The sequence below is a fragment of the Giraffa tippelskirchi genome, chromosome 2, assembly GCF_054371585.1.
Source record: "Giraffa tippelskirchi isolate mGirTip1 chromosome 2, T2T-mGirTip1v1.2.pri, whole genome shotgun sequence".
NCBI classification, from domain to species: Eukaryota; Metazoa; Chordata; class Mammalia; order Artiodactyla; family Giraffidae; genus Giraffa; species Giraffa tippelskirchi.
In genome coordinates this window covers 106,453,927-106,467,016 of record NC_137276.1, presented here as the reverse complement: position 1 = coordinate 106,467,016, position 13,090 = coordinate 106,453,927, and the positions used below count along the sequence as shown (strand labels likewise).

Here is a 13,090-nt window from a genome sequence, read left to right as displayed (position 1 = left end):
GGCAAGAGTACTGGGTTGCCATCACTATTAATTGTTTTCATTTTTACTATTACTGGTCTGCGCAATACCTGCACCCCAGAGCGCTAAACTTCCAGCCAAACGCCCAAACGCCCCGACCGGCGGAGTATGCCCAGACCCAGGAGCGCTCCACTTACCCGTCCCCAGCGCAGTAACCCGCAGGCTCCCGGCTCTCGCCCTCCCCGGCTTTATGCAGCCCGAGCGCCGCCCCTAGCTCGCGGCCCCCGCCTCCCCGGGCCCCTTCTCCCACCCAGCCTCGGGAAAACGAAACTTGTAGCGTTTTCAGGGCTGCCGGATCAGAAACGAAACCGAAACCGAACAGGTGGCGCCCTTTCGCATCGGCGCCTCCCGAGGTCCCTGCGCCCCGCACTCTCAGCTGTTTCCTCCCACAGGCACTCTAGGTGCGCCCCGCACCAACAGCACTCCGAGGAGCTTGCGGGAAATGCATATTCTCGGCCCGCACGCAGACCTGCTGCATCAGAAACCGGAGCGTTATCCGGCCCTTCTGAAGCTCCTGGCAGTTTGAGAACCTCTGCTCTAGCAGCCCCGGGTCATCCAAAGCCGAAGGTAGCTTGGAACCTAGTGGGTCCCCTAACCTTTGGCTGTTTGAACAGATGCATTGATAACCGGGTATCAAACTCCTGCTGTAGGTTCACTGGGAACATTCCAGCACCAGTAGGGATTCTCAAGCATGCTAAGGAGCTACCCCCTTAGCCCCCTCCTCACCCAGACCTACTTCAGGCTCCTTTCTCAATTCTCCTTATCCTCTTCAACAACCCTCCCCGCCCCTCCCCCCTCTCCCTCTCCCCCCCCCCCTTTAAATCTCTTACCCGCTCTGCATGTCATGTGGGATCTTGGTTTCTTGACCAGGGATCAAACATGTGCCCCCTGAATTGGAAGCAAAGGGTTAACCACTGGACCACCAGGGAAGTCCCAAGCCCTCCCTGAAGTTTAGCTCATTTGATTTCTTCAGGATGGAAATGAGTAGAAGGTGGGGGGCCAAGGTCAAATAGACCCAAAGATGAGCCCTCCGGGAGGGCTCTGGGGATGAGGAGTAAAATTTCACTTTGGAAAGGGCTGACACCCCACCTCCATTCTCCTTGGCTCAGCTAAGGAGGCTGGACAACAGGTGTCCTCCCCAGACTCCTGTGGTTAGACAGGGTCTCCTACCCCCTACACAAAGACCCAGAACTGCCCCTTTTCCAAGTGCTGGGGTCAGATGTTGACTTTAAAAAAAAACTGCACAGCTAAAAAAATTGAGAATTTTATTTTACTTGGTCGACTTGCTGAGGACTTACCCTGGAAGACAGCCTCTCAGATTGCTCTTAGGGACTGCTTCAAACAGGTCAGAGAGGAGCCAGAATATATAGGAGTTTTTGCAACAAAATCCAGGTAGTGAAAATATTAAAAAAAGTTACTGTTAATTAAAGAAAAACCAGACATCTCAAGTTCATGAATTCAGCACTTTTCTATGTATGGGAAGAAAACAAGAGTCTGGGCTCCTTGAAATTATTCCTTTGATGTGCACCTTAGCCGTCTAGGGCCAGCATCCTGCTTTTCCTCATCCTGAATCCCTGAAGGATGTACAGTCACAGGTCAAAAAATGCAGTGGCTGCTGGCGTGATGGCTGCAATATCTTTTGTCTACTGATATGGCAGGTGATGTTCTTCAGCCACATCAGGAAAACTTGGATGGAACCAATTTCAATGTGGTGACACCCAAAAGAAGGGGAGGGGGCCACACAGAGTAGTTCCCTGGCCTGAAGTCTGGCATGTTCTATGGGGCCCTCTGCTGGGGTCTAATGGGAGAACACAGGCTTCCCCAGCAATTATCAAGGAACCCTTGCATGGCTGCTTACCCATCCAGGCCTCAGTTACTTCCTAGTTACAAATGAGAAATGGAATATTTCCCGCCATATCAGTAAACAAGGACGTCACAGTCACCAGCCATTGTAGCTACAGCTTGCAGTGAACCAGTGAGCCCTAAAGGAACTCAGGAAGGAGAATACTTGCCACCTAGCAGCCATCATGGCAAACACTCTCTTCCAAAAACACAAGAGAGGATGCTACACATGGACATCACCAGATGGACAACACTGAAATCAGATTGATTATATTCTTTGCAGCCAAAGATGGAGAAGCTCTACACAGTCAGTAAAAACAAGACCAGGAGTTGACTGTGGCTCACTCAGATCATGAACTTCTTATTGCCAAATTCAGACTTAAATTGAAGAAAGTAGGGAAAACCACTAGGCCATTCAGGTATGACCTAAATCAAACTCCTTACAATTATACAGTGGAAGTGCCAAGTGGATTCAAAAGATTAGATCTGATAGACACAGTGCCTGAAGAACTATGGATAGAGGTTCATACCATTGTACAAGAGACAGTGATCAAAACCATCCTCAAGAAAAAGAAATGCAAAAAGACAAAATGGTTGTCTGAGGAGGCCTTATAAATAGCTGAGAAAAGAAAAGAAGTGAAAGGCAAAGGAGAAAAGGAAAGATAAACCCATCTGAATGCAGAGTTCCAAAGAATAGCAAGGAGAGATAAGAAAGCCTTCCTCAGTGATCAATGCAAAGAAATAAGGAAAACAATAGAATGGGAAAGACTAGAGATCTCTTCAAGAAAATTAGAGTTACCAAAGGAACATTTCATGCAAAGATGGGCACGATAAAGGACAGAAATGGTATGGACCTAACAGAAGCAGAAGATATTAAGAAGAGGTGGCAAGAATATACAGAAGAACTATACGAAAAAGACCTTAATGAGCTGGAAAACCGCTATGGTGTAATCACTCACCTAGAGCCAGACATCTTGGAGTGTGAAGTCAAGTGGGCCTTAAGAAGCACCACTACAAACAAAGTTAGTAGAGATAATGGAATTCAAGTTGAGCTATTTCAAATCCTAAAAGTTGATGCTGTTAAAATGCTGCGCTCAATATATCAGCATATTTGGAAAACTCAGCAGTGCCCACAGGACTAAGAAAAGCCAGTTTTCATTCCAATCCCAAAGAAAGGCAATGCCAAAGAATGTTCAAGTTCAGTTCAGTTCAGTTGCTCAGTCATGTCCGACCTTTGCGACCCCATGGACTGCAGCACACCAGGCCTCCCTGTCCATCATCAACTCCCAGAGTTTACTCAAACTCACGTCCATTGAGTTGGTGATGCCATTCAACCATCTCATCCTCTGTTGTCCCCTTCTTCTCCCGCCTTCAATCTTTCCCAGCATCAGGGTCTTTTCCAATGAGTCAGTTTGTCACATCAGGTGGCCAAAGTATTGGAGTTTCAGCTTCAGCATCAGTCCTTTCAATGAATATTCAGGACTGATTTCCTTTAAGATGGACTGTTTGGATCTCCTTGCAGTCCAAGGGACTCTCTCTTCTCCAGCACCACAGTTCAAAAGCATCAATTCTTTGGCTCTCAGCTTTCTTTATGGTCCAACTCTCACATCCATACATAACTACTGGAAAAACTATAGCTTGGACTAGGCGCATACAAAGAAAAGCCGCTAAATTCCTTAACTTGGGATACCTGGTTTTCTGTAATTTATAAAAAAACTTTTGGCATTCAAACTACCTGCCCTTTGTTGCAAAACATCTATATATCCTGGCTTCTCCCCAGCCCCCCTCTACTGGGCTTGCAGTCCTAAAAGTTTCTGCTGAATAACGCACATCTCCCAACTTTTAGGTTGCATGTATTTTTTTCAGCTGACACAAAGAAGAGTGAAGACTTAAATCTGAGACATGATCCTGCTTCTTCAAACCACAGCAGGCTCTCCCCTTGACTCCTGTACAGAAATGAACTCAGGAAGAGCCACTGGCAAAAGTGAAAATTGGCCAGGGCAAAAGTCACTGCCCAGGCCAGAACTAGGAACAGGTGAGTGAGGTGCCTGGAGTTCAGGGTTTAAAGAAACACTCACTCATAGTAGGTTAAGTACATCCTTAACATTGGTGCCCAGATGCTTCACACTCCTCCCCCTCTTGCCTCCTGGCCTGGGATTTTGGTACCTGTTGCTTCCATATGCACCTTAGAAGGTAGTTCCCTAAAGAGCCCAGGGGTTTGTTTGGGATGTAATTCAATAATAACACAATAATAGCTCATATGCTCTAGGCCATAGTATGTGGGTGCCACCCTGGGAAAATAACTCATCTTCACAACGACCCTGTGAGGGCAGTAAGATCGTCACACTCATGTTACATATGAGGAGACTGAGGCCAATGAGTTAGGTTACTCTTGGGCCCCTTGACTAGGAAGTGGGGGAGCTTAGACTGCAATCAAGGCTTTTATTCTTAAGCCTGGGTTCCTTAGCATCTTCTCTCCATGCTAAAGCTTACAAGATGCAGCTCTTGTTCTTAGGAAGTTCACAGCCTTTTATCTGAATTGTGGACTATTCTTCCCCTACTAGAGAGACACTGATGACTCTATATTCTACCAGGTAAGTGTCAAACCGTTAGCCCTTGAGAGTTGCCCTCCAGGCTCAGCACCCCACTCATCACTCGCCACCCATGATCTCACTTCTGCTGACCTAACTGTCATCCTGGGCTCCCAGAGACATTCTCCTTTCTGGCCAAGCCCCAGCTGTGTGTTTTCTGTCTCTGCAGCTACCCTGGACAGCTCCTTCTAAGCCTGGGTCACACCTCTTCCAGCTTCCCCTTCGTGGGTTTAATTAGTTCAGGCAAAGATGCTTTGCATTTCAGATGGATGTTCTGAATAGTAGGGATATGGCCACCTCCTCAGTGAGGCTGTCATCTTGATAAACATCTTATCAAGCTTGGATGCTCCAGTGCTTAACCACCTACCAACAGTGGGTGCTTAGTAATCGTGTGTGCTTAGTCACTCAGTCGGGTCCCACTCCTTGTGACCTCATGGACTACAGCCTGCCAAGCTCCTCTGTCCATGGGGGTTTTCCAGGCAAGAATACTAGAGTAGGTTGTCATGTCCTCCTCCAGGGGCTCTTCCCCACCCAGGTATTGAACCCATGTCTCTTACGTTTCCTGCATTGGCAGGGGGGTTCTTTACCACTCTCGCCACCTGGGAAGCCCCCTACCCTCTTCTTACTGTTTCCTAACTTCATTCAAGTGTCTGGCGAAAACACAGCATCCACAGGAAAGCATTTGTTGCTGTTCAGTTGCTCAGTCGTGCCCTACTCTTTGCAACCCATGGACTGCAGCATGCCAGGCTTCCCTGTCCTTCACCATCTCCCAGAGTTTGCTCAAACTCATGTCCATTGAGTCGATAATGCCATCCACCCATCTCAACCTCTGTCTCCCCCTTCTCCTCCTGCCCTCAATCTTTCCCAACATCAGGGTCTTTTCCAGGAAAGCATATCAGAGGCTAAAAAAAATCACACTGACCCCAGAACCCCTCCTGCCTACGCAGTCCTGGGTGCTCAGGGCTCTGTAGGTCTCTTTGGCCCTTGTCCAGCCCTCTCATCACCTGCTGGCCTGGCTTTGAAGAGGAGAGGTGCACTCATGTTGATGGGAAACCAGGCTGGGCTGTCTTCTATGCATCACTCCCTGTAACTGGTGCATTTTCTCAGATACCTGTGGGAAGTGAATGGAACCCCGTGCCCCACTGCAGGGGTGGGAGAGGGTGGAGGCATTCCAACCTGTTCAGCTTGGCATGCCCAGCCTCACCTCGCTCCACCCCCCGTTGCCTGCATGTAATGCCTCCTCACTGCACAAGAACTTCTAATCCAGGGCTCTCATTTTTCACCTGGGCTTCTCCCCAGAAGTCAGCCTGCCTCCGTCCCTCTCCAAGCCTAATGGACTTGCTTTCTGGGAGCCCCACGCCCCAGCTCCCCGCTTCCCGCACTGTGGCCTCATCACACCGTCTTGGTCTTGTTTTGAATGCCCTGTCAGCTACCAGGCCATCAACAGGGCAGACAAGTCGGTGATGTTTGTTGCTATCCTTGTGATCCAGCACAGTTCCTGACACATAGCATTTCAATAAATGTTTCTCGAATGAAAGAATGAGTGAGGAGTCGGAGGACTGGCTCTGTCCCTGCAGAGTGGTCCTTACATGGCCTCCAGAGAGTTCCCCTAAGCCTTTCAGTTTCTGGTTTCGGATTTCCCAGTCTATTCAAGTTGCGTTTCAGTTTCGGTTTCTGGTTTCTTCTCTCGGTTCAGAGAAGGGAAGTCCAACTGGCGCCACCCTAGAGTCCAGGGACCCGGAGAGGAGGGGGCGGTGCGCCGGGGGGCCTCAGGAGACAGAAGGACGCGCTGGAGGTGTAGGGGATGGAGTTAGGGGTCCGCCCCCCGCCCCGCAGGATCATTTCGCAGCCAGGCTGTCTTGTGAGCTGCGCGTTGTGGTCGCTCTGCTGCTAGGACTTTGCATCCAGCCCTGACGCAGTTTTTCCAGAGCGCGGGGTTGCGCGGGGCTCCGGGGGGCCTGGGAACCGACCCACCAGGGTCATGCTAACCTCTCTGACGCTGGTCAAGGCCCTGTCAGTCCCTCCTGAAGCCTGAGTGTCTGGTGTCACTGCCGCGTTTTCTCTTCTGTGCGGGGTGACATATATCCGTGCTTCTCAAAGGAGGGTCCCCCGGCCAGCAGTATTGGCTTCACCTTGGAGCTTACTAGAAATGCAGGGTCTGTCACTCTGGTGGAGCTGAGTTGGTGGCCCTGGGACAAGGCTTGGTGGTGCTATTAGTCGCCCAGTTGGACTCTTTGCAACCTCAGGGACTGTAGCCCACCAGACATCTCTGTCCATGGGATTTCCCAGGCAAAAATACTGGAGAGGGCTGTCATTTCCTCTTCCAGGTGATCTTCCTGACCCAGGGATGGAACTCCCAGGGATCAAACTTGCATCTCCTGTCAGATCTCCTGTATTGCAGATTCTTTACCGTTGAGCTACCGGGGAAGCTCTCATGTGGCCCAGTGTGGAGTCACTGGGGATGCTTGGTGGCCATTCCAAAATCGTTTCTCCTGGATAAGGGCCAGCTGTCCAGCTGGCATGCGTCGTGGTCACTTGGTGCGGGTTTGATCTTCCAGTGGAGAAGGCAACCGTACATGTTACCTGCCTTCCGGGGAACTCTCCCCAGGGGAATGGGAATTGGTCCATCCAGGCTGTCCTTTACACCAATTTCCTGCAAATTCCAACTCAGTTCCTCCTCTGCCTGCAACTGAGTTCCATGCTTTATGGAATAAAGTTGAATTTCTGTGTTAAAATTGCCATCTCTTGGTTATGGAGCATCTGTGGAGTGACCACGTCAGGTGCTGGGCTAATTTGTCTACACACATGATCTGGAAGATTGCAAAAATAAATCAAATAGGAAATGGAGCTCAGAGAAACGGACTTGATCTGGGGTGGCCTTGGCCTTTAGTGGCTTGAAGCAGGGTTTGGTTTCCCTAGCCAGAGATTGAAGTCAGGCCCTGGCAGTGAGGGCACTGAATTCTAGCCATTAGACCACCAGGGCCAGTGGCTGGTGATAAGGCCCCTGGCCCATTGGCTTTGTAGAAATAAATTTCCACAAAGAGTGAAACAAGTAAAGTATTTATTAGGAGAAAAAAGAGTAGGTGTGAATAGACACACATGGGTGGACTCAGAATCACGCCCTTATGAGTTTGAATTACTTATATGGGGCATTTCTTCCAGGTTTCCTCTGGCCAATCATCTTGCTTTACCTGGTTCTGAGGCTGTATTTGGTATATCTCAGGATCCTCCCATGTGTGCCCCCATCTCTTAGCCAAATTGGGTTCCAGCTAAGAGGCCCCCAGGTAGGTTGACATCACTACCCATAGGGAGGGTGCCAACTTCCTCCGTTTTTGACCCCCAAGGAGACTTCTTGTACATGTGCAGTAGAGAAGGTCTCCTTGACCTTGAGGATGAGAAATATGTGGTCTTTATCTCTTATCTGGACAGGGCTCTTGCCAATGCCATTACTGTTAATCTTAATTGTCTATCTAGAGGCAAAGCCAGCTATTTACCCTGTTCCTGTTATTATTTCTATCTGGAAGTTATTTCTGTCTGTAAATGTCTAACCTATTGTTGTTCAGTTGCTAAGTCATGTCTGACTCTTTGTGACCCTGTGGACTGAAGCACATCAGGCTTCCCTGTCCTTCACCATTTCCGAGAGTTTCCTCAAACTCATGTCCATTGAGTTGGTGATGCCATCCAACCATCTCATCCTCATCATCCCCTTCTCCTCCTGCCTTCAAGCTTTCCTAGCATCAGGGTCTTTTCCAATGAGTCAGCTCTTCACACTGGGTGGTCAGAGTATTGGAACTTCATCTTCAAATGTCTGACCTGGAACCCATCTATCTGCTGCCTCAAGTGCAGCTGACTGGCCCAGGGCTGGACTGAAACTTCAGGAAAGACCCTGGGCCAGAGGCACCAGTCTGAGGCTCATGTGAATTCCTGAGCCAAGAAATGGTGAGGAAATTTCAGGGCTAAAATTTGGAGTAATTTGTTATGTAAAAATAGATAACCTTTATACCATGTCACTATGCGTGACAAAGGGGGCATTTTGGGACCTCAAGGAGTAGAAACAAGATGGACAATCCAAATTTGTTTATCCCACCTGTAGATACTTTCTTGTGGATAGTCCTTTGTCTTATAGCTACTAAGTCCAAGCTTGCTGTGCTCACTACATGACAGACCAATAATATGGGAGACAAGACATTGAGGCAAGTGAGAGAGTTAAAGCTTAGGCAGGTTAATAGAGAGTCCAAGGCCCCTTAAGGAGGAGGAGGCAAACATTCTTTTATTTTCACATTGTTTTGCCTTAGTCACGTGGGCCCTTTAAGCAACAATACATCTTGCTCAAGGACATACTTTTCTTAAAGCTCTGCATTGCAACAATATATCTTGTCTGAAAATTGGTTTTTTCTTTAAGGCCAGAGTTAATGATATATCACAATATATCTTACTCATGGAAAATGCTTTTCTTAGGCTCAACATTGATGATTATGATTATAACAAATCTTGCCTTGGAGTCTGCTTTCCCATATCACCGCTTTCTCGCTTGAAGACACAGTGCCCGGAGCCCATTCTCCTTGGCTAATCTTATGCCGATATTATCTAAGATATATGTTGTGGGAAAGAGGTCTGGCAAAAGTTTTGCAACATTGAAGTCTTCTTTTATCTATTCTTAGTAGCCAACTGAAAAATGTATAAAGCTCTGCTTAACCTCAAAAAGAGGGGTACTCTTTCTACCTCTTTCTGATGTCTATGTCAAAAGCTTTCTCTATCCTTTCTCTTTAATAAAATATATGCTGCACGAAGCTCTGAGAGACTGAGACTGCGTCTTTGGTCCCGGAGTGAAATTTTCTCCTCTAGAGACCATGAGCTTGGCACCGTTCCCTGTAAGCTATCACAAAGAATAGTGAATTTATCAAAAAGTTAGCCATCCAAGAAGATGGTGAACTAGAGTTCTAGAGTACCATCTTACAGGAGTCTGGATGCTAATTTCTTTTATAGAACAGAGAGGGGAAGGAGGTGAAGAAGTGAAATAAAAAGGCCATATGTCTTGCAAAACATCTCCTGGTTTCACAGTCTTGGGGAGGAAGTGTGTTAATTTCTTCTTTCTTGCAGCCATTCAGAGGTGGACAGGTCAGTGTGTCTCCTTGTGAACTGAACAAAGGCAGTTTGGTTTAACATTCAAGTAGAGGGGCACGGTCCCCAAGGCAGGCCATTATGTATGTCTATAGCTATAGATGGACTTGCCAGGTGGCTCTGCAGTAAAGAATCTGTCTGCCAATGTAGGAGACCTGGGTTTGATCCCTGGGTCAGGAAGATCCCCTGGAGGAGGAAAAGGCTACCCACTCCAGTATTCTTGCCTAGGAAATTCCATAGACAGAGAACCCTGATGGACTACAGTCCATGGAGTTGCGAAGAGTTGGACATGATTGAGCACACACACACACACAAGTTTTTCCTAGTAAAAAAAGTTCACAAATATCCTGGCTTCTCTGTTTTCTCTTTGGAGCAGCTTCTCAGTGCAATCTGAGCCTTCATTTTTTTGTTTTTTTCCACTATAAAGCTTTCCCACTCCTCTGCCTGTCCTTGAGTTTCTGCCAAAATGTAAGCAATGGTGGCTGACCCACTTGCTACAGCCAGCTGTAAATGAGTAACTTTGCTTGTTCTTGTGGACTAAGAATGTCTCCAGAAGGAACCAAGCTTGCCCACACCTGGATTTCAGACTTCTGGCATCCAGAACTGTGAGAGAACAAACTTCTGTTGTTTTAAGCCACCAAGTTTGTGGTACATTGTGTTGCAGTCCCTGGAAACTCATACATCTGATACTAAGCATCTTCCCTAGATGCCTTGCACCTGAGTTCTGGGGTCAGTCCTGCGGTGGTAAATGAGAAGGCTTGGTTGAGGCTGTGTGCATGTGTACACATGTGTGAATGCATGTGTACACATGTGTGAAATGTACTAAGTATTTAGGGGCAGATTTGACTGTACAAGTTATGACACAAATGATAACATCAGATTTCATTTTTCTCAGACTTTATTGTTCACAACTGCATTTATACTGTGAAGGGATTTGATTCTTTTCTTTAGTTCTGCTACTATTTGTACCTGTGACCCAATTCATAAAATGAGGGGGAGAAGCCAAAAATAAAAAAATTATGATACCTAAACTGAGACCAATGTTTGTCTTTTAAATTTTCTTCTCATAATCTTCAATTTTGATATAACACTTCTTTAAAATCAGGGTAAATATGTAAGACATGGATTCCCACTTGTGCCACTTTTATTTAGCATAATATTGGAAGTTCTAGACAGAGCAGTTAGGCAAGATATGGAAATAAAAAGCATCCAAGTCAGAAATGAAGAATCAAAATAATTTCGCTTCACAGATGATATGACCTTTTGTGTGTTAGAAAAACCGTAAATATACCACAAAACTATTATAACTAAGACTGAATTCAACAAAGTAGCAAGATATAAAATCAACACATAAAAATGATTTATGTAAATTTGCATATATGTAAATTAGAAGTGAATGATTTGAAATGGAAACAAACAATTCCATCTACAAAAAGAACAAAATACTTGGTAACTAAGGGATTGAAAAACTTGTACACAGAAAACTGTAAAATATTGCTTAAAGAAATCAAAGAAGACACAAATAAGTGGAAAGACATCATAGGATGTTCATGGATTGAAAGACTTAATATTGTTAAGATGCAAGTACTACGCAAAGCAATCTATGGATTCAGTGCAATTTCTATCAAAATCCCAATGACCTTGTTTTTGCAAAGATAGGACAACTCATCCTAAAATTCATATGGAATTTCAAGGAAACCTGAACAGCCAAAACTCATGCGAAAAAAGGACAAAGCTGGGGGACTCAGAATTCCTGATTTCAAAACTTACAACAAGTCTACAATTATCAAAACAGTATGGTAATATCATAAAGACAGTCATATAGACCAATGTAATAGAACAGAAAGCCCAGAAACAAGTCCTTGCATATATATGGGCAAATGACTTTTGACAAGGGCACCAAAAGCAATAGGGAAAGAACAGTCATTTCAAAAAATGGTGCTAGGAAAACTGGATATCCATATGCAAAAGGACGCTTATCTAACATCATATACAAAAATTGTCAAAAAAATATCGAAGAACTAAATGTAAGAATTGACTAGAAGAGTCTTAGAGCTGAGGGCTTCTCTATAGACCTAGAGGTAAAGAAAAATTAGAGGGAAAAACCGCTGGCAGTTTTGAACACCTGCTTTGGGACACATAGTTTGTAAAAATGGTTTCACTTAACCCTCCTAAAATTGCTGTGAAGTCATTAGCTTAGTTCGAAGAAGAAAATAAAATTATCCATAATCCCCCAATCTAGAGATGACCACTGTTGTGAAGCTCTGTATTTTTTTAAAAAATGTTTTTCATTATTAAATTTCTCCTTAAGACTTAATACAGAAATGGAGCTCACTGCATTCAGAGAAACTAAATTAAAAATGGTATCACTCAGCTGCTTTCCTCTTGCGGGGCTGGGAAACACCATCACAGCAAATGATGGGAAGCAGGTGGTATGACTGAGCTTATAAAAAAAGGATCAGCTAAGGGACACCATTCCAAACAACCAAACTGGATTTAAGCCACAGCCTCAGGTAATCCCCACCATTCATTTCTTCAATGAGATATTTATTAAGTGAGCTACTATGCACCAGAGGCCATGCAAGATTCTGGAAATACAAAAGAATAAGAACTGACCTTACCTCTCTGAGGTCTCCTAATCTAATGGGGAGGGGTGACAAGTGAACAAAGAATGACAGTAGTAGTTAAGAATGCTGTAACTGGGGGCTATGGGGCCCAAGGATTGGAGAGACCCCCCCTTCACAGAGGACGGGGAATACCTCCTGGAGGAGGTGACAGCTCTGAGCAGCTCAGGACTTCAGATATAAACTCTTGTTCTGAGTGCAGTACAGCAAAGATGGACACAGACAGCAGCAGAAAGGTCTGGCCCCAAACAAGAGGCCAATTCCTGGACCACCTCCCTTAATGATCATACACATAAGCAAAACCCAGAAGTACTGCTGTTTCTTTGGGATTTACCCCTTGAAATGGGGGAATTCGTAGAGAGCTTGCCGTGCCTGAGTCAGCCGATAAATCTTCTCCTTCAGGAATTTCCTCTTGGTAGCTGTATCAGTCTGTTCTTGAAGCAGCCAGGAATAGTGCTGTGTGTCCTGTAGTAGCTGCATCATGGCTTTTTGCACCTGATCACCATTCTCTTGGAGCATAAAATACTGAATGATGAACGGGATCTGATTGGCGAGACGTTTGCTGGTTTCCTGGAAGAGGGAGTAAGAGGGGTCAGCTGGAGGGGTCTATGGTTGCAGAGAGAAGTTCCTTGGATGCATGCTAAGTCCTGGGGTCCTGTCCACCTCTACTCCAGTGGTCAGTACCAACCAAGGGAAGGATCTATTTGGGTCGTCCCATTTTCACTACCCAGGTATTCCCTCTGACACTAAGATCCACCTAAAGGCTAGCAGAACCAGTCACCTTCTGGACATCCCAGCCTTCCTGGAAGGGAGCTCCTCCTCACCCCCACTTTCCTCCCTGGAGAGACCTCCTGGCAGTGAACCCCTGGTCCCTTCTGGGAGATGATCGGGACA

The 13,090-nt window shown here is 46.1% G+C and overlaps 2 protein-coding genes across 7 annotated transcripts in view; both read right to left on the bottom strand.

The window, feature by feature from the left end:
• The window catches only part of MX1 (MX dynamin like GTPase 1), a 35,970-nt gene extending 32,722 nt beyond the window's left edge, over positions 1–3,248 (bottom strand). For 2 of the 3 annotated variants that reach the window (XM_081574169.1, XM_081574171.1), the window contains exon 1: positions 156–316. Coding sequence is in view for 1 of the 3 variants with exons in the window: in XM_081574170.1 (XP_081430296.1) it covers positions 3,168–3,248 (81 nt within the window). In the remaining 2 variants the exon portion in view is untranslated. Of the gene's footprint in view, positions 1–155; positions 317–3,167 lie in introns of those variants that run through there. The other variant, XM_081574170.1, reaches the window with a different exon arrangement.
• Positions 3,249–10,452: 7,204 nt separating this feature from the next.
• Positions 10,453–13,090, bottom strand: part of MX2 (MX dynamin like GTPase 2) — a 37,835-nt gene continuing 35,197 nt past the window's right edge. For all 4 annotated transcript variants that reach the window (XR_014078025.1, XM_081574164.1, XM_081574166.1 and 1 more), the window contains one exon: positions 10,453–12,766. Coding sequence is in view for 3 of the 4 variants with exons in the window: in XM_081574164.1 (XP_081430290.1) it covers positions 12,527–12,766 (240 nt within the window). In the remaining variant the exon portion in view is untranslated. The remainder of the gene's footprint in view (positions 12,767–13,090) is intronic.